This window comes from Hipposideros armiger, unplaced genomic scaffold, assembly GCF_001890085.2.
Source record: "Hipposideros armiger isolate ML-2016 unplaced genomic scaffold, ASM189008v1 scaffold_13, whole genome shotgun sequence".
Classification (NCBI taxonomy): domain Eukaryota; kingdom Metazoa; phylum Chordata; class Mammalia; order Chiroptera; family Hipposideridae; genus Hipposideros; species Hipposideros armiger.
The window spans coordinates 1,458,040-1,479,088 of record NW_017731363.1 but is presented as its reverse complement, the minus strand read 5'-3'; the positions used below and the strand labels follow the sequence as shown (position 1 = coordinate 1,479,088).

Below are 21,049 nucleotides of genomic sequence, written 5' to 3'. Positions count from 1 at the left end.
CACTTTCTGAAGCAGTTCTGGAAGTCCTGTTTAGTGAGTGTCTTTAGTTGCGCTGTCATGGCTGCCTCAATGTCCTGAATCAATTCAAAACATTTTCCTTTCATGGTCATTTTGACTTTGGGGAAGAGCCAGAAGTTGCACGGTGCCAGATCCGATGAATAAGGTGGATGAGGACACACCGTAATGCTTTTATTTGACAGAAATTGCTGTACCAGAAGCGATGTGTGACATGGAGCCTTTCCGTTGTGATCACAAAATAGGGTGAATGCTGCTGCCAAGTTTCATCCAGTGGAAAGGCAGGGCTCTTCAATATGGGAAGCAGCACGTCGAACCTTAGTTACAGTGTGTGACAAGTTCCAACTTGTTCAGTGCAGTCAGTTGGGTGTCAGCTATGGTTGAGAGAGGGTGTGTTTTAAAGTGTGCCGTAAATCATCCTCCATCATGACAAGGCTCCGTGTCACACATCGCTTCTGGTATGGCAATTTCTGTCAAATAAAAACATTACGGTGTGTCCTCATCCACCTTATTCATGGGATCTGGCACCGTGTGACTTCTGGCTCTTCCCCAAAGTCAAAATGATTCAGGACATGGAGGCAGCCACGACAGCGCAACTAAAGACATGAAAGAGGACTTCCAGAACTGCTTCAGCAAGTGGCAAGAATGATGGGATAAGTGTGTTTGAAGCAAGGGGGAATATTTTGAGGAGGATTAATGACAATATGTCTTTTACTGTAATAAAAATTTTTTAAAACATTCACCGTATCTTTTGATCACACCTCATATTACACTTCAATAAAACATTCCAGAACATTGACTTCACGTTGACAATATCTTCAATAAGTCCTTCAGTTGGAGAGTTTATTTTCTTCCCTGTTTACTTGTCGTTTGTATTAGTCATGTAGCACATTTTGTTTTAATTAAGTAAACTTTAGACAACTTGGGTTCTAGAATCTATATAGAAAGGAGCCTGAAAGGAGGAAGAGCAAAATAGTCTTTCTAGATGGTGTGATTGAGTGATTACTTGTTTTCTTTTTTGTGTGCCAATACTTTTCAAAATTTCTCTTATGTATTTACTACTTTTGTAATTTAGGAGAAAAATAATCTGTACTGTTGTAAAAGAGGAAGCAAACTGTATAAGCATGGGGCCTTTCACAATAGGAAATGAAAATATATTTAGGAACCATGATTATAGAGTAAAACTTTTTTCACATTTGTGTTTTGTCACAGATATGCTAGTCTGTATTTTTGCTGTGCTATTGAGGATCAGGACAATGAACTAATTACCCTGGAAATAATTCATCGTTACGTGGAATTACTTGACAAGTATTTTGGCAGTGTGAGTAGTATTTTGTTTTAGGGAATTAAATGCTGTAGTTTTTTAAAAACTCTTTTCTATAACAAGTTTATTATTTGATTGTCTTGGGGATTCTGACTATTTGATAATAACTGCGGGAAAGGGAAGGAATAACGCTATTTCTTGTCTGTGTGCCTAGTCAGTTAATCGCTAAAATTACTTGACCCCCACAGACCTATTCATTTAATTATGCTGGTGAGAATGAGGTTTAAAATAGTGGAATAGAAAGCAGTCCAACTGCAAGGATTAATATTCTGGAAATGCTTTGTAGAATTTAGATTTGGTTAGCAATTATAATAATCATGGTACCCAGGAATTATGTATTTTAAAAGATCAGTTTTTACAAGTAGAAAAGTTGCCCATGTTGGGAGCTTGCATAGTTGGGTCTTACTTAGCTTGTAGGTATTGTGTTTTCCAGTACTTGAGATTTGAAAATTAAGCTGACTAAATCAATGATGCTTAGTTAGCAGGATTGCCATTTTTAGAAAGAATTAAGATGGATTCACTCTGATTAGATTTTATTCACTACCTGATAGTTGATAAGTATCTTTTGCTTTCTTCACTTTTAACATTATTATTATTATTATTATTATTATTATTATTATTTTTGCTTTTCAGGTGTGTGAACTTGATATCATCTTTAATTTTGAGAAGGCTTATTTTATTTTGGATGAGTTTCTTTTGGGAGGGGAAGTTCAGGAAACATCCAAGAAAAATGTCCTTAAAGCAATTGAGCAGGCTGATCTACTGCAGGAGGTAAGCTACTTGGAGTTCTCTTGACTAGATACTAGCATGTTTTGTTTTTGCTAGGAAGTTTCAGTCATCTTCTTTCATTCTTACAGTTTCAGAAATTACTCTGAAGCATGCTTGGCATGTAGTGTCCATGTGCAGTTTATTGATTAAAGTATGTGTTCGTCACGTCAACTCAGTTATCCGTGAATGGGTCATTTACTTTGAAGATGCTCTGTCATATTGATGGCCCATCTTGGACCTCAAAACACTAGAATCTAAACCTTTAGAGGACAAACTACTTTAAGAAGGGAAGAGATTGATCAAAAGTAACAGTAATTTGAGAACTCTCCATCCATTGTTCTGAATTACTTAAGATAACCCCTTTTCTCATTAATGTAGATAGATAATCAGGAGTTGACAGAGATTATGGTATTTTCATTCCAAATTGGTTCATAATTTATTTCCATCTCATGTCCATTAAGTGCAAATGTAGCCAAGCAAGTGATAGGGTTATAATTACACTTTCTGTAGAACCCTCTAGTTTTGTGTTAAGAAGACTAAAAAGTATTTGTATTTCTCTTTGCTCTTCTTATAACAAACCATGTTCTGTCAAAGGACTACATTCTTATCTTGCCTTGATTTCACCAGGGCCATTAATAAGCCCCCTTTCCTTTCTAATTTCTACAGTTGTTCTGGGTTAATTGTATATTTGATGCTTCTGTACCTTCGATTTCTGAAGTTTAAAATTTCATAGCTAAGGCTACCTTTTTCTAAAAACTTAATGATATCTTAATTAAGGTACCAAGTTGAATTATGCTTTAGTGATAATTGTGGTTTTAATCAAACAAAGTTTGTAGCACGAGAAGGGACTGGTCAATATAAAAATATAGTATGTTTTCATTAAGGTAATTGTCTTTATTTTTTTTACTAAAGCTTGAAATCTTTTTTTTTTAATATCACTCATCCCCACACTCCCCTCTCTCTTTGGCAACCATCAGCTTGTTCTCTATGTCTGTGGCTCTTTTTCTGTTTTGTTTTGCTTAAATCCATTTTTAAAATCATTTCTGTTACAACAGAAATGTGAACTAAGAAGAAAAGTAAATCTTTTTCTCCATTATAACTTTTTTTTAAAGATTTTTTTAAAATTGGGGAATTGGGGAAGGGGAACAGCGCTGGGGAATTGGGGGAAGGGGAACAGACAAGTTGCTGTTGTTTTGTTTCTTCAGTCTAGTTGTGGAGGACATTGCTTCACTGGCCCAAGTTGGCACCATCATTGCGCTCTTCCCGGGTGAGGCAGATCAGTGGACGGCCGCTCACGGCGGCTGCTTGCTGCTCACGGCGCCTGCTGGCTACAGGTGGTAGCCTGGTAGCCCATGGCAACCCACTGCCACAGGGGCTGCAGCCTACGCCGTCGCCAGTGACTCACGGCAGCCCAGCTCCAGGTTGAGCTGTTGTTCAGCATCTTAGCTGTAGAGGGCAGTGTCACTGGCCCTCATATGTGGGATCCGAACCGGGGCCCTCTGGCATCCCAAGCCAGTTCTTAACCAACCACCACTTGGTCTGAGCCAGCATGTTATAACTTCTTAACCGCTGGCCTCTATAGGGAGAAGGGGGAGCTCTCGGTAATCCTTGTGCATCAGTCACTGACTTGGGTCAGTTGTGAGGACTGTTTAAAGTTGGGATGACATCATCTGGGACATACATATATTAAGTATGAGACAATGCATTGTACATTTAATGACCTTGAGTTACCAAGACAGGTGCCTGCAAAAGTGAAGCATTTTGTTGGCTGCCCTGATGCCACTCACTGTTCATTAGTGAAGTGAGCACAGCCCCTTTCCGTGTGTGTACAGTTTACCACGGTTGCTTATTGATTGCCAACATGTCATTGGAGAGAATTTTCTTTTAACATTAGGTGTGTTGATTACAACAAGCTCATAGTCTACTTTTGTAAAATTGGTTTTAAAGTTAGCACCTCATTATTTTGCTATTCACTAATCAGACTTTTCTAAAAATTAGGTCAAAACCAGTATCAGGAATTGGGAATTTTTCATATTTGTTCCTTCCCTTTGATCACTTTTATATTTCATGATTATGGGATTATAGTCTGTATCAGATCCTGCTATTTCCTCCAAGTTATTCATCATTTCCTGATTAATCATATTTGCCTTAAAACATTTCTAAAGTTATTGAAGTTCAGCTTTTAATTTTAATATGTTTTTTCTGGAGAGTAATGTTTAGGGTACTGATCACTCCTTGTGTCTGGGTTGTTTCTTTAAACTCTACTGAGAAATTGTTAGACTTTACAATATGATAAATATGCTAAGTCTAATTTATAGCATGTATTGTATTTAGTGTACTGGGGTAAAAAGGTATTACAGGTAAATATTTATTTGTGAGAGACTGTGTGTCAGTGTTTGTCTCCTATTGAAGTATTTTAATAGTAATGTCTCCCTTTTTCAAGTAGTATTTTTATATTTTTAATTGGAGAAAGTAGGAATGGAGACAGAAGCATAGGATGTCTGTGGTCCCATGTAAAATTCTCCTTATCCCATCTCAATCTAGTTTAAAAAAAATGACTACCATTAATTGTTTCTTATCTTGAGAAGAGAGCTTTGGCCCTATCTCTCATCTGTGACTACCTTTACATTGTTTTGTACATAAACCAAAGTGATAGTACATTAAGACATTTTCTATTCAGTGGTCTGAGTCAATCATTTTTTTTTAAGATTTTATTGGGGAATTGGGGGAGGGGAACAGACAAGTTGCTTTGCTTTTGTTCTTCAGTCTAGTTGTGGAGGACGTTGCTTCACTGGCCCATGTTGGTATTGTGATCATTGCGCTCTTCCCAGGTGAAGTAGTCGCTCGCCGGCCATTGGACGGCAGCTCACGAAGGCTCACACCCGTTGCCAGCCAGCCCCACTGCAGCCTACGCCGTCACCGGCGACTCACAGCAGCCCAGCTCCAGGTCGAGCTGTTGTTCACCATCTTAGCTGTAGAGGGCGCAGCGTCACTGGCCCTCATGCGGGATCCGAACTGGTGTCCCTGCTGCTCAGAGCTGGCGTCCCAAGCCAACTCTTAACCAGCGCACCACTCGGCCGGCCCCCATTTTTCTTAATTTAGCCATTCAGGTCATGAGAAGGCAGAAGGTGGTTGGTCCATTCTGAATTTCAGGTTAAGGCCTTTATGAAGCCAAGCTATAGTCTGTATGGGGTGGGTAGTAAGGCTTCAGGTTAACAGGTTAACCTGTTATTCGGATTATTCATCAACATACCATCACAAGAAATCTTGGTATGACAAGGTGCTTGTTTCCTAAAATGGATTCATTTATATGTTATATGTTTACAGCTTGGGGAATATTTGGATATTTTGTTCATATAATAATGGTGGATGGAATAAGATGAGAAAAAGCAATTCCACAAGCTGCTAAAAAAATTTTTGTTTGGACACCATGACAACAAAAAAGAACTATGATGATAGCTAATGCTTATTGAGCACTTAGATATGAGGCATCTTATGCTAATACTCAGGATTCCCTGAGAAAAAGGGTCATGAACCTTTTTAACAAATGAAGTAGAGACTCCCTGAGGTTGCAGTGACTGGGCCGAGGTAGCAGCTGGCAAAACCAGGATTTCAAACCCAGATCTGCTAGACTCCAGAGCTGTGTGAAATCTTAACTGCTGTGCTCTGTCGTTGTATCCCTACCCCCCACTCGTGTGTTGTCTTGGTATGTATATTTTAAATATTCTGTTTTAGGTACCAGCTTCTGTGTTTCTCAGTAATATAGCAAAAAAACATTCATCGTTCTCCTGGAGGTCTTTCTGTATTGAAGAGAGTATTTTCCTAAGGCTGATGCCATCTTTTACTTTTTTTTTTTTTCTCTAGCTGAGCCATCCTGCCACCTGTTGGCAGCTCAGCGGCTGCTCAGCTCGGGCCAGGAATTGAACCGCTGTTGCTCAGAGCTCTCATTCTTGAGCAAGCTCCTAACCAACTAAGCCACTCAGCTGGCCCCTATCTTTTACTTTTGAGATTGGCAATTTTCATTGTCCAAATTATTAACAGTTGGAATTTTTAAATTGGATTTATAGATATAAGTAATGTTTTTCAAATAATTTCTTTCTTGTAGGATTTATCAAAACACCTGGATCTTAAGTACTTTTTTTGGTCTTCTAATCGGGGTATAGGATTCACTTAGTCTATGTCATGAAATGATTTTGCTTATAAAATTGTAAATATAGCTGTAAAAACACTTACATAAATACAGCCTTAAATTTGTAAAAGTCTTAATTAATTTATTCTAATCTAGTTTTTCATATACAGTTGACCCTTGAATAACACGGGTTTGAACTGTACAGGTCCACTTATGTGCAGATTTAAAAAATAAATACCTGTACTGTTTTCGATCTGCCATTGGGAGTCATTGGATGCGGAAGGCCAACTGTATGCATTGATCTACACCATTTTATGTAAGGAACTTGAGCATCCTTGGATTTTAGTATCCACAGGGTGTCTTGGGACCAATCCCCTGACGATACTGAGGGACAACTTAAGTTTTGGGGGAGTCAAAAGTTATACTCGGATTTTCTATTGCATGGTGTTGGTGCCCCTAACCTCCCCAACCCCCCACACCTGCATGGTTCAGGGGTAAGCTGTGTTGTGATTTTTCTATTTGGTGTCAGGTTTTTTTACTTGAATTATTTCTAAACACCAAAGATGGCTTTTACCCCGTTTGTATAAAGGCCATGTAATTTGTTTAGGTAGTCCTTCATTTTATAAGCAAACAGGGCAACAGTCAGTGGATAAAGTAGATTTTCTATTAGCATATTATAGTTAGTTAAGGGGACATAACATAAATATGTACTTGAATAATCATTGCTGAAATATCAGACATTGTGATTAAATAATGAAGATGTCTTTTTTATTTTACTTAATTACTTGGCAAGCAAGGGTTTTAGTTTTGACAGTTGTAAACCAAACTCTGTTTATTCCTTTTGGTACTTGGTTGTATGAATACATAATTAGATTTGGGGGTAAAGCCCAGAAAAATTGGTGTGTTATCCAATTTTTAATGTTTGACTATTGGAATTTAAAACATGTTTTTTTACATGCCACTGGTACTTAACTTGATTCTTAAATTATTAAAATGCAACATGCTGAGATTACTAAATTGACGTTCTTTGCAGTACTTGGAACATTTTCCCCCACCACCAATTAAATACCTATTTTAAGCTAGACTTTTGGGGCGGGGGTGAGGGGGAGTGGTACAGTTGGATTTATTTTGTAAACGTACATATAACGACAGAGGAAATACAGAGTGCATTTTCTTTGTCAAGTCAGGCACTTAACAGTTTTTCTCTGCTCCTTAATTTGTAGAGCCAGAATGAAGAATGGGGAGGTTTGTCTGAGGATATCTTATGATAAAGAGCAGTCTAAGGCTTTAGTCCCTTTGACCCCCAACTTGTTTATTGGTAACTACTAAATTTACCATTTTTGTGGCATGGATAAAATGGGATGTTATGCAGACTGTTGCACGTGAGATGATATCAAGTCTTTGCTTGATCCGTGAAGATGAAATAGTTAAATACTGGGTATTGGGCTTTAACCCTCAGCAGTAGGTGCATGATGGTGTTGATTAGCGCTTTGAGATGTGTCAACCTTTGTTTTTTATACTAACAGCATCATTTTGAAATTTGTGGGGGGTTTCCTTTTGAGCTTTGTTTGCTGTTGGTATTGTCTCTCACTAAAATAATATGAAAATGAAATATAAGTGAGTTACCAAAAGCAAGCATTACACTCATGAATTTGCTTCTACTTCGAGATGATCCACTTTATGAACAGATTTACTGGATTTGCAGTTGTTGATCTGCCTCATTTAGAAAATGGTGCTCTATGGAGGGTTAGTGCTGCTAAAATTGATATGTTTTAGTGCTGGGGCTGCATGATATATCTTAGTACTATGCAACATCTTTCTGGAAGTAATAAATCTGTTGGACTGCATAAAAATGGAAAGGTAAGAATCTTATGAGAAAAAGTGATTTCTTTAAAAAAGTGAATCTTTTGTAACTTAAAATTATTTAAAATATGTACTTCTTGAAGTATTTAATAACATGCCTTTTAATATGAAGTTTGGGTTTTTTTAAGTTAAAATCTTGCTAATTAAGAATATTTGGGCATGCTAGTCAAACTCAAGAATTACATTGTTTTAAAACAGTTAGATGCTTTCAAATATATACAATAATACCATTTAACAGGAGAAAGCATTGTGATATAAATCCTCATAGATAATAAACTCCTGTAATTCCTTTGTAATTACCACTGTTTGTGTTAAAACCTTGAAGACTAAACCTTTTTCTTTTAAATTGGGTTAAAAGTTAATGCTGTAGTCTTTTATGCTGACATATTTTAATTTTTTTATAGGTAAGCTTGATTAGGGTTTGCTAGAACAAATTGTGGGTAAGTGAGGTTTGGTTACGCTAATGCTTGAAATGGAAAAATACAGACAGGCAGATACAGAAAAAAACAGAAGGGAGAACAAATCTTGCCTTTCACTTTACAGTTAATAAGAAACAATTTGGCCAATGTCCTTGGTCACTGGTTTCCAGGTTGTAATCATTTTGCTGTATGTTTATGTGTTTTTTGAGCTCTCTTATTTGTCTGCTTTTCAGAATTTTGAGGATCCCCCCCACACCTTGCTGTTTGATTTTAACTCATTTTGAGCCAACTCTTGCTACTTTGGGCTATTTGTAATAATGAACAGTTGGAATAATTTAAAATATTCAGTAACTGTAAACCTGATTTTCAAAACTATTTGACTAGAATCCACAGTAATAAATACATTTTTATGTCACAATAGTTACATTTACATAAACCAAAAAATTTTTGTTAAATAATATTCTTATTTCTTGTTTTGCAATTCACAGTTCTATATTTTCAATGCTGATCCTAATTACTAAATTAATTGCATGAGCCCTAGGATTGGGGCCTACAGAAAGCATATTACTGATGTTGGTGATGATTTTTTTCTTCAAAAAGTACTTTCTGAAAAATTTCAGGGCTTGAGTTCTTTTTTCTCTGATGACACATTATCTTCTGTTTCCTATGTTGCCTTTTTTAAAAAACTAAAAATACCCATTATAAAGAAAATTAACATACAGGCAGGTACACTGCAACATAATCTTACCCGTCAACCAGAGACAATTAGATCAACTCAGTGGTTCTCAACTGGGGTGGCGGGACAATTGTGCCTCGTCAGACACAGTTTTGTTTGTCACAACTGGCAGTGGGGTGCTACTGGCATCTAGTAGGTTAAGACCAAAGATGCTGCTAAACGTCCAATGGTGACCAAGACAGGAATTGTCCAGCCTCAAGTATCAATAGTACTGAGGTTGAGAAATCCTGGTTTAGTTTAACACTGTGGAATATATCAAGATTCCATTTACATTAAAGACTGCTATATCTTTTCAATATAATATATAGTCCAGAGAGTATAAATGACTAGCTGAAAATGAATCAAAGGTAGAAGGGGGAAAAAACAATCCTAAGAATTATGAAAGGAGGACAGATGTGCTTAAGAACACATAAATGGCTGTAAAAATCACCTCCAATTCACCAAAATTACTTTTACTTGATAACTAGTGCCTGGGGAGATAATCTGTGGTTGACTTTAGCACCCAACCCACAGCAAAACTTTTGGGATGTCACTATATAATTTAATTTCCTCAACAACCATCATATCTGTTAATGTCTATTAAGGTAATTGAGTTTTTACCTGGAAATAGAATTGAGTATACCCTGCAGGCAGTTGGATCACTTTTGAATTTTCTGCTCATTTGCCCATCCACTTTAGGGGTTTCATAATTTCTTAAAGGAGAACTAGTTTAAATGACCAGAATTGGCATATATAGACTTTCATTGCATATAGATTTTGTTGGTTTTTTTTTTTACCAAAATAGCTTTAAAGAATTTACTTAGTAAAGATATTGAGAATTTGAATACTTGAAATTCAGTAATTCAAAGAAATCTTTTATGTTTGGAAAATCCTGATTAAATTTAAGGCATTTCAAGTTATCCAAATGGAAGATCAAGGCGAATACAATACAATTACCCTAAAATATGCTTAAAAGTATTTCATTATAGTCTAAAGTTGTAGTTGCTGTTAATTTTTCTTTTTTTATTTAAAAAGTACAATTAACTGCCAGAGAAAGTAATTTATCACAAACGGGTTTTAGAGCAGGGTTTATAAAGATGTAGTTAAGTTAGCCCCATCATTATTTCTAAGACAAATTTATAAGACAAGTGTAATAGAAATAGATTAATAGCACAATAGAAAAAGACAGCAGTAGATATGAATAAGTAATTCACAGATGAAAGAAGAAACAAATGGTCCTTTTACTAAGAATGTAAATTAAAATATCAATTAGACCTTTTTTGGTTGGTTTCTTCTTGGATTGGAAAAGATGAGAAAGACCCTCTTGTTTGCTGTTTGTGAGCACTTGCATTCCATTTTGGAGGATTAGTTTGGTGATATCTATTAATGGCTAAATGTGTACACCTTTTGACCTATCAGTTACACTTCAAGGAATTTTATCCAACAGAAATATACAAATGCCCCAAGACACATGCTCAGTATAACATTAAGCCATTGGAACATAGACAAATATCCGTCAATGGGAAATAGGTTAAGAAAATCACATTACGGCCATGCATGAAACTGTTACCTATCAAAGAAATGATCGATTTCTATGTAATGACATGGTGAAGATACTCAAGGTATATCAAGTGTGAAAAGATCTAGGAGCAGGATGTTAATTTAATGGTATTCTCAAAATAGTTAAGCCTCTCCCCTCTTCTAGAAGTGTAAAACAAGCATGCATCATTCTAAGTGTATTTATAAGGATAAATTTTTTTCATTTATAAAACATTTTTTAAAAATGACAAAAATGCTTTTGTGTGAATAGAAGAGTACATGTACATGGTGTTGCTCCATTAGGTCAAACCAGAGTAGAATTTGCTAAAAGGAAAGTTGCAGCATGTAAAGTGAAGACCTTGTATGCTCCTGACCATTTCAGATGCTAAACATCTGGTGCAGCCATATTGCTATTGCCACCCATTGTTAACTTAATGAAAAAAAATCACTTGGCTTTCCTAGTGCCTCACAATTGCTTGTGAAATAGGAGTGACACCATGAGCCCTGTCATCTAAAAGGCACCTTATACGCCTAAAGTGCTTTCAATTCTTCTCTTTTTATTCATTGCTAAAAATGGATCTTAGTGACTTTGGATACTCTGGCCCTTTGGTCTTCAGCACAAGGAATAGAGGGTTCCAGAGTTGAGAGTAAGGACTTTGCCACAGAGGTCAGTGAGGGGCAATCAGAAGGACTACTGCATTCTAGAACATGAAGGACAACGGACACAATTTCATAGTGCAAGGAATAATGAAGCCCTTTTACAAGAAAAACTGGAGTAGAGCTGTGACTTCAAATTATATTTATTTACTTTTAACTAAATGTCAATTATTTTCTCTGACTATATTGTGTACTAGGAAGAGAAAATCAGAGGCTAGGTTTTCAATTTTGGATCCAGTACCACTAGTTTACTTAAGCACCTCTCATCTCAACAAGACTTAAGCCTTCAGATAATTGCTAGCTTACCAGTTTTTGTTACAGTTTTCCCAGATCACTTTACTTTGAGTCATCAGTCTAGTATGGTGAATGTCTGGAAATGTTGAAGGTAAAGGAACATAGGTGGTTTTGAGAATAGGTTTAACTTAACTCCTCTCTGCTATGTTTGTTATGCTACACTTCCCACTACATCTGGTCCTTTGGTGGGGGGGGGGGCAGGAATTATTCTTAGTATGCAGGGAAGTTGAATGTGCATATATACTAAGGAGAAGGGGCTAATGCAGACAGTGATGGAATACAGGAATAGTATAAAGGGAAAAGTATGTCCGGAGGGTGAATGTGAGTGGATCAAGCATTGGTCTTGGGCAAGATGAGTTTTCTTTCTCCTTTGTCAGGAGGAGATAATGAGGTAAAGCTGCAGATTTTTTTCCCTCATGAGTTGGGGTGAGCGAAATTGAGAATGTTGTAATTTTCTTGGCTTTGAGAAGCTACATCAGCTAGTGGAGAGCTGCTGGGGACTGAGGAGAAAGAGGAGAGGTTGAAAACTTGAAAATGTTGAGGGTTTGGAATAGATTTAAGGGGGAGCAAACCAGTGAGGAGCAAAAGGATGGAAGGTCCATTTCAGATTGAAAAATGCCTAATCTTTATTCAAAAACTAGGTCTCCAAAGAATCTGTACTAAGGGCAACTTTGTGGTTTGTATTTGTTTAATACAACTGGATTAAAACTTTTTTTTTCATTCTGGCTTTTATTTCCATGTAATCTAAATCACTGACATTTTAGTGTATTAAGAAACTCGGTTTGCTGGGTAGTAGAAGATAGTAGGTCTACTTCTGCACAAGGCCCCTTGTGTGTTATGACAGACTTTACTCTCACCCTCCGCAATTTTTAATTATTCCATGACTCATAAGATGTACTGGTGGTACGAGGGCCCAGAATACTGGAGTTATATTTAATCCACCATAATAGTTTCTTTGTATATAACAGAAAAAAATAGCTGGGTTAATTATGGGCATATCTATTATTAAGTTAAAAATCAACCTTAAATATTAGTGATCATTAAGGCATTTATAACATAACTTTTTCAGACCCTGACAGTCTAAACTGGGAAGTTATTTAAAACATGTTATGGCAGCTTAAAAGTGGTAAAAGAATACATTTATTTTTGTGCATTTTTGAGTTTCTTCTTGAAGGATGTTTTACCACTAAAGAGGGTTTTCTCTCCCTGTTAAGACTATTCTTCATCATTAATGAATGCTTATTTCTTATTTAAGTACAATAACCTGGATCATTGGCTGTAAAGAATAGTTAGGTTTATTATAAAACCTTTCCTTTCCTAAAGGTAGTAAAAGGTTCATAGTAACTCTCCACTGGGGAGGAATGGCTATGTACTCTGCCCTATTTGGGGAACTGTAATACTTCTCTTAATGGATGTAAACTTTCCATGGTTGGTTTTTACATGGTGTGTAATAAAATTAGATAAAACAAAGATTAAAAGCTATAATGTAAAGGCTTAAAGAATTGGTATTATTTAGGTGAAAGGTTTATTTGACAGGCCTAAACTTTTCTTATTTTCTCTCCAGAAAACAGATAATGCGTATCACATCAAGAGTTTCATTGGGTGTAAGAAAGCATACTAGAGTACGTGCTGGAGTACTGACATGCATCAAAATGTAGTAGGATATGTAATTCAGTTTATAATTATAATTTTGTCAAGTTTCTTATTTATATTTTAGCATTATCTGGAAAGTCTAATTACATTAAATCCCAAGGGCTAGTCCCAATTACTTCATTTAACTGGTATTTTCTTAGGAAATTTTTTGCTCTCGTAATGACCCATCATTTATTGTTTTTAGACAGAGAATATTGAAAGAGGTTCATTGACCAAAAAGGATTATTAAATACTGTGAATCACTAATGCCATTGGTATAGATATAGAATTCCCCTATGAAAATGAGTTATAAGAAAATGAAGCATTTGGGGGTTTATTATTATTTTAACTTGCTGTATCATTCCACTTAATCTATTCTGAGTAGGGGAAAAAGACAATTATTTCTTTAAACTGTTTAGAAATTATCTGAGGATTAAAATTTAACTGAGTTTTCTCCTCAGATGGCTTTTGTATTTAATGGTTATTGTTATAAGAGATCTGTTACATATTTTATTGGAACAATTTACATGACTTTGTAGCCTAACATTTCAAAGTGCTAAGTTGAATGAATATTAAAATGAAGATATTTTAAAAGCACTAAAGTAAACAGTTTTGAACTTTTGAGTCACAAGCCTTTTGGTGGGGATATAATTCCTTTGACAGTCTGAAATGCTATGGGCCCTCTTCTCAGGAAAATCTGTATATAATTTTGCTTTTAGTTTCAGAGGGTTCTTGGAGTTCCTAGAAATCTATCGCTGGACACTTAAATTTGTTTGGAGAGTTCTTTAAAAATCTTGCTTGAGGATTATTTAAAAAGTAATATCCTTAGTCTCAAAGACATAGTCTTTGGATTTTTTTAAAAGCTAAGTGAACCATTGAAAATCTCCATTGCTACTTAAAATACCAAATAGGTGACACTTTTCCACTTCTTGGGAAAGATTTTCCTTTAGGATCTGGAAAAGAGTTTCAGTCACCTTAGGATATAATGATTTTCATTAAGGGATTAAATTCTTTGCTTCGTGTAATAAAATCCTGATGAACTTGAATACTGGCAGAAGGGAATAGTCTAACTGAATTTTCAGGTAACTCAGTGATGGCTAGATTACTTACCTGGAAAATCTTTCCAGTGTATTATCAGTAAATACAGTGTTTAGGATTCTGTGGGATGTAGGTCATCATTTCGATTATCATTATATACAGTAAAGTTAGTAACAGTTGAAGCTGAACTCCTGGGCATTTTAGAAGTTAAATCTCAGCCATAAACCAAACAACAAAAACAAACAAAAATTAAGTTTAAGTTTTCTTTACTGTGCACTAAATATACTAAAAATCTGATTGTGTCTATATCAGTTTATATGCTGTGTGTAAGAACATGTGCATTTCTTTTGTAGCCACGTCATGAATATTTTAATGTCCCTGTGTACTAAATGACTACTCATCGCGTATGCAGAATTTCACAGAGGAAATAGAAAGCTGTATACTTATGAAAGAAAATATCCTCAGCTTGGAGACTATCTTGTATGAAAATAATAATAGATATTTCAGAACCAGTGCCTTTACAGTTGTAATTTATTTTCTGTTCCTATTCTTCTTTTCTGTTTTATTTTCATTCTATATGTGACTTGCATATATCTTATTCCTGCTTGCAACTTGTTTAATTTCTTCTTGAAAAAAATATGACCTATGAATGTTTTGAGTAATATTTCATCTTAAACACATACATGTTATCATTTGTGAACCATCTGATAATCTTGTAAGAGGACAACCTAGCAATTGTTACAATGTTTACCAAAGAAAATACAGCCGAAATGCTAGGTCTACATAAGTAGTGCCATAATTATAGTGTGGCTTGGTCTTCAAATGTTGGGAAAAAAAAAGAAACTATATTTAGTGTGACTGTATTACAGTCTATATGAACTAATGTGTTCTAATGTATCACTAAAAAATCTGTACCATTACATCATATTTAAGGTAAAACATTCAGTTTTTAAGAAAATGAAATGCTACATTATTGAATCACATTTATGCTACATAATACTAAACAGTCCCTTTAAGAACTGTCAGGAAGTTATGTGAGAAAAGCTCATCTGTAATATCTATTCAATAGTAAATAATCATTTGAGAGTATTAATACTGCATTTATATAACCAAAATTCTAATAGTTTACTTATATTTTACTAGTTATGGTTTCAGATATATTATCTTTTAAAGTACTTAATGATTTGTTAAGTATGGTTTTATATTTTTGAATAGTAAAACTAATATTGATCGTTATTGTGTATGCTTTTAATAAAACATGCAACATATTTTATTATAAAAGGAAAAGTACCAAATAATTCATTGTTTATATCTAGAGAGTTTAAAGCCTGAGTTAAGTAAGCTGTCATTAAACAATAAATTTAAAAGAAGCTCAAACTGCTTGACCACTGAAAGAGGACCTATGAAAATGTGTATTAGGCAGATGTGCAGGTCAGTTCTTCCCATTCTTGATGTACTGCATTACATTTGAAGCCCCTGACTGGGCTATCAAATGAGAAGTGTAGCATTACACATTGAAAGCATTCACAAACATGAGTCTTTCGTCTCCATTTTTTTCCTCCATATTCCCCCCCACCACCACAATATATTATCTGGTTTTAATGCTGCATAAATATGCATTGTCTCATGCCTGTTTCTTTGGATGTTGTGTGCTGAGCTGTAACAAGTGTTGCTTCTTTTGTTATTTGTATACAGCTGCTTGCTTTAAATTAGTACATTCGGAAAGCTTTCCTTGCATGTCTAAAATAAAAATATTGCATGTACTTTGTCTCATGTGAATGACTTTTTTCTTCTCCATCCCTTTTGCTAACATTTTACATTTTAGTTTTTCCAGGTAATTTTTTTTAATCGTGGTAAAAAACACAACAGAATTTAGCAGCTCAACCATTTCTTAAGAGTATGTAGTTCATTAGTGTTAAACACCTTCACATTGTTGTAGAACAGATCTCCAGCGCTTTTTCATCCTGCAAAACCGTAACTCTATACCCATTAAACAGCAACCCCCCATTCCCCCCCCCTGCTCCTCAGCGCTTGGCAACCACCATTCTACAGCCTATGTTTCTGTGAATTTGACTCTTCGGCAATGGTTTTTCTAGGTAGTTTTGAGCTACAACTTCAGTGTGAACATGTGAACATTACATTTTATATTTTAAACAATTCATAGAAAACGAATGTACTACTTGTACAAATCTCAAAAGGAATAAAGTGTGTAAATGATTCTTTGAAACTAGGCCTTTTAGAAGGACAAATATTTTAAATAATGCATATTTGATAAGCAACATGGTTTTCTTCAAGAAATGCTGTGTAAGATTGCAGGAAGTGAGCACATAGGGGAAATCTGACCAGCTCTAGGAAGTAGGGTGGGGGACATTTTTACATGGGTAAGCTAAGACTTAAAACTCTAGGATTCAACGTAAGCATCCTTTCAATTAATACATTAAAGGTTGTGTGACATTTAAAATATTTAACGTTAAATGGAAATGATTATTTTTAAATTGACATTTAATATGTGATTCAGATGTCTTGCAGTGTATTTAATGTTTAAGGCTAAACATAAATGAAAGATTGGCTTACATCATCACTCTTGGAGTGTTATATCATTTCCATTAGACTGTTTTTTAAAATTATAATGAAAACAGCCATACAAATAGAATAGGAACCCTCATGTACACATCACTCACTCAGCTTCAACAACCATCAGCTCACTACTCTCAATACTGTAGTTATTTCATCAACCCCCAGCACCCCATTTTGCCTCAGCATTTTAGAGCAAGCCCTAGATGTCCTATCTTTTCACCTTTAATATGAAAGTATGTATCCTTAACAGATAAGTACTACACCCCCAAAATTAACAGTAATTCCTAATGTCTTATTCCTGGTTCAGTTTTTGCTAATTGTCTGCAAAATATATTTTTATAATCAGTTTGTTAGAACCAGATTCCAAACAAGTTCACATTGTATGTGTTTGATGTCTCTTACTTAAGTCTCTTAATTTTTAACAACAACTGCTTTTTCCCCCCTTGCAATTTTTTTGTTAACAGTCGCTTATGCTACAGACTTTCCTCCATTCTGTATTTGGCTGACTGGAATCTCTTGGTGACGTTTGTTTTCTTATCCTCCGTATGTATTTAGATCTGTAGTCTGGTTCAGTTGAGGTTCCATTTGGGGGGCAAGAATACTTAATAAAAAAGAACCTTTTCCACCAAAGCTGAATTTTACCCATTTTTCATTAACACACAAACATACTAAAAGGTCATAATGTGAACTTGATATAGAGAGTTGGTTTATAGTAGCTCGTTTAGTACTATGCTAAATGCCTTCATTTAGATTTCAACTGTGTAATGCTATCAGGTAACAGATTTTTGAGCACTTTCTGGAAGTCAGGCACTAAGCCTTAGCTCCCTTAATCTCTACATATGAAGGTAAGTACTATGATCCTTGTTTTCCAAAGAAGGAAACACCATAGAGTTTAAGATTAATGTAATGCTTTACATACAGTTAAATCTGATGTATGGATTTGTGGTTTAATACAATTTTTCTTTTCCTTGTTTTGTGCCGTACCACAATTAGGATGCGAAAGTAAGTTAATTTATTATTGAATACTAAAAATTACATTGTTTTCCTCCATTAAAATATACTATGGCTTTTAATTACAAAATTGCTGATAGTAATACCTGATATTTGACCTACTTGGTCCTTTTTTGTGATGTGCAAAATCAGTTACTTTGGGAAATTTTAAACTTGTTTTTCTAGATATGCCTGCTTTGTCTTCCTTTGATGTTTAAAAATGAGTATTGGTTACATGGGACAAAAGGCAATGGTTGCCCTGGGGAGGTCTGGGAAGGCGAGTTTCTGAAGACTTGCTGCTGGAGACAGTTAAGTAAAAAACTGAGTGAAAACTCAGAGGAAGACATTTCTATTAAATATATATGACCCAAGAAAAGCATGGAAAACGAAATTTTGTGAAGAATCGGGAGAACTTGGGGTTTTCCTTGCTTTTATTTAGGGGAGGTTTTGAATTTTAACACTAGCAATGATTTCTTCAATTGCCAGTGGGTTTGACTGCTTTTTGTGTTACAGCAACAGTGCCCACCCAGCACATTGGTGGGTAATCAATAGGTATTTAATGCATGCTGAAAATACCTGTGGTCTCCAATGTTCCGGGTGAAACCCCTACATAAGCACTGGCTCTAGTAGTAGAATCCGCCCATACCACTGAACTGCTTGCATTCTTCTCTGAAACTTGCACATCCGTATGTGTCAGTTTCACCTTCTCAAGCCACCCCGGATCTGCTTACTAGAGTCTCACATTTTCCCTCCACAGGAAGCCGAAACCCCACGTAGTGTTCTTGAAGAAATTGGACTGACATAACTCTCCTCCCTTGTTGATGACTTCCTGTGGCATTTCACACACTGTAGATGGTCACTGCCTTCATGTCCATGTTAGCTAATGATGTAAGATGACGTCTTGTCAGTATTACTGTTTTGCTAAACTGCTTCATTCAGGCCTACACAATTTTTTTTTAAAGGGAACTTTCATTAATCAGTTGATAACTTAAGGGACTTAAATATGAATTAGAATGATACAGAAAAAGAAAGGCACCTGGATATTTTAAGGGTTATAGATAGGTCTGTTTCTCTTAACCTGATCATGTATGTATACCTATGAAAATGACACAATCAGGCAATATACATCTATTACTGTCTTTGGCAAAGGAAACTTTCGAAACCAAAGACTTCGATATATATGAGAATAAAGGGAATTGAAAGCACACATCAAATGAATGAATACTTAACTATGTTGAAACTTAAAAACCAAATTGATACCAAAGACCCTTATTAGAAACTACATACCTTAAGACAAAGGGAATGAATACACATGACTAAATGATAATTATGCTGTTTTACACTAAAATTATTTCTTAGGCATTCCAAACCTGGAACGAGGAACAGAGATTGTTTCTTAGCAGCATGTTTTCAGGCCATAATCATTTGGTCACTGAGTTGGATTGCTTTTGATGCCCCCAAATAAAATGGAAATGTTGACTTACCAGGAATTCTTCATGACAGTATCTTACGTAAAATGTTATCAGTCTCTTCACAAAATGTTGGCTAAGTTGTTTAAAGCACGAATATTCCTTCTGGGAGGCTTGTAACAGCGAAATTTATTTTGCTTTCCCCTAGTGCTTCCCTCTACTTAGAAGTGCTGCAAACTTAGGGCGGCTTCCTGTCCTTTCATGGCACTGCCTAGTTATCAGAAAACTTATAAAGACACACCACCTTTCATATAAAAGTGCAAGTTGAATGAGGTAAAAATGGCATTAGTGGGCCCTATATTTTTTAAAGCTGTTTCAATGTCAGTTTTATACATACTTCTACATATGTAAATATGTCTTCATGGTTTACAATTTCATTTGTATCTGCTAGGCTGGATTAAGCTTTGTTGTGATTGTGACCAATATTCAGGCCACGTGTGCACTGTCTTATCACATCGCCAATTAATTGTAATAAATGTTCAACGTACACCACTGTAGTGTTTTTTATGTATCTCCAAAAGCTTGTCAAACTGGAGAGCTGCTGAAGGAAAAAATTTTTAAGTTTTTTTCAGTAAAATGTTGATAATTCACCTCCATTTGAATGTGGTGGTTGTTAAAAGCACACACAAGATAAATGCCAGAAGATTTAAGGAGTCTTCATATACTTCAAGCCCATTAAAAAATAATGTGGATTCTATGCTACTGAGAGCTTATCTACACATTTTCAATCAATAAATGCCGCTTTTAAAACCTTGATGCACTTGACTTCTCTTTCTGAATGAGCAACTCAGATTACTCCAGGTAATCAAAGGTATGCCAAATTTACTGGATCCCACCCCCAACCCTCTGCACCCTGAGAACTGGAGGTGCTAGCACACTCACCCAACGGACTGATATTTGCAGCTACTGCCTCATGCAAGCAGCAAATAAGAGCTTAGTTAAGGGACTTCCTATTAACTACAGGTGGGAAGTGGTACATACTGAAACAGATATTGAAGGACGAGTAAACAACTACCATCAAATTAAGTTGGCTAGTCTGCTAACAAAACTACTTGTAGACTTAAAGGGCCTCCAATGCACTATTTTATTCACTGAAAAGAGGCCTATGGGCTTCTACTGACAACGCGGAATTGGAACTTTTGAATCATAAATCGTAACCAAGTTGTAAGTTTAAACTAATAAATTTAAGTTCAAGATGGACAGTTATCAGGATAATGAACTCATCAGTGCTTTAAACACTGCTCCTTCCCTCCCCTCCATACCACACTGCCTGTTAACTCTTGGAAAAGTCACCAACATCTCTACCTTGAGCACAAGCTGGTGTTTATCCACCACGATCTATAGAGACTACTCAGCTTTAAATACCACATTTAACTATACCTTGGCATGTTTAGGAAAGTATTGAAAAATACTTTATTTAGTGATAATTATTCAGCATTAGTTATTCTGGTAGATAATTACAGGAAATTCTCAATCATTTTTAGGAGAAAGTAGGCATTTAAAGCCTGGAACAAATCAATGTTTAAAATAAAATGTAGGGCTGGCCAAGTGGCGCGTTGGTTAAGAGCTGGCTTGGGATGCCAGAGGGCCCTGGTTCGGATCCCACATATGAGGGCCAGT

The 21,049-nt window shown here is 35.7% G+C and overlaps 1 protein-coding gene across 8 annotated transcripts in view; it reads left to right on the top strand.

Annotated features, from left to right (window-relative positions):
- The window catches only part of AP1S2 (adaptor related protein complex 1 subunit sigma 2), a 28,332-nt gene extending 8,147 nt beyond the window's left edge, over positions 1 to 20,185 (top strand). Inside the window, exons 3-7 of one of the 8 annotated variants that reach the window (XR_002126664.1) lie at positions 1,228 to 1,336; positions 1,973 to 2,110; positions 7,460 to 7,554; positions 17,964 to 17,972; positions 18,718 to 20,185. Coding sequence is in view for 5 of the 8 variants with exons in the window: in XM_019666393.1 (XP_019521938.1) it covers positions 1,228 to 1,336; positions 1,973 to 2,110; positions 18,147 to 18,326 (427 nt within the window). In the remaining 3 variants the exon portion in view is untranslated. The other 7 variants (XR_002126661.1, XR_002126665.1, XM_019666403.1 and 4 more) reach the window with 7 other exon arrangements.
- Positions 20,186 to 21,049: the final 864 nt, after the last annotated feature.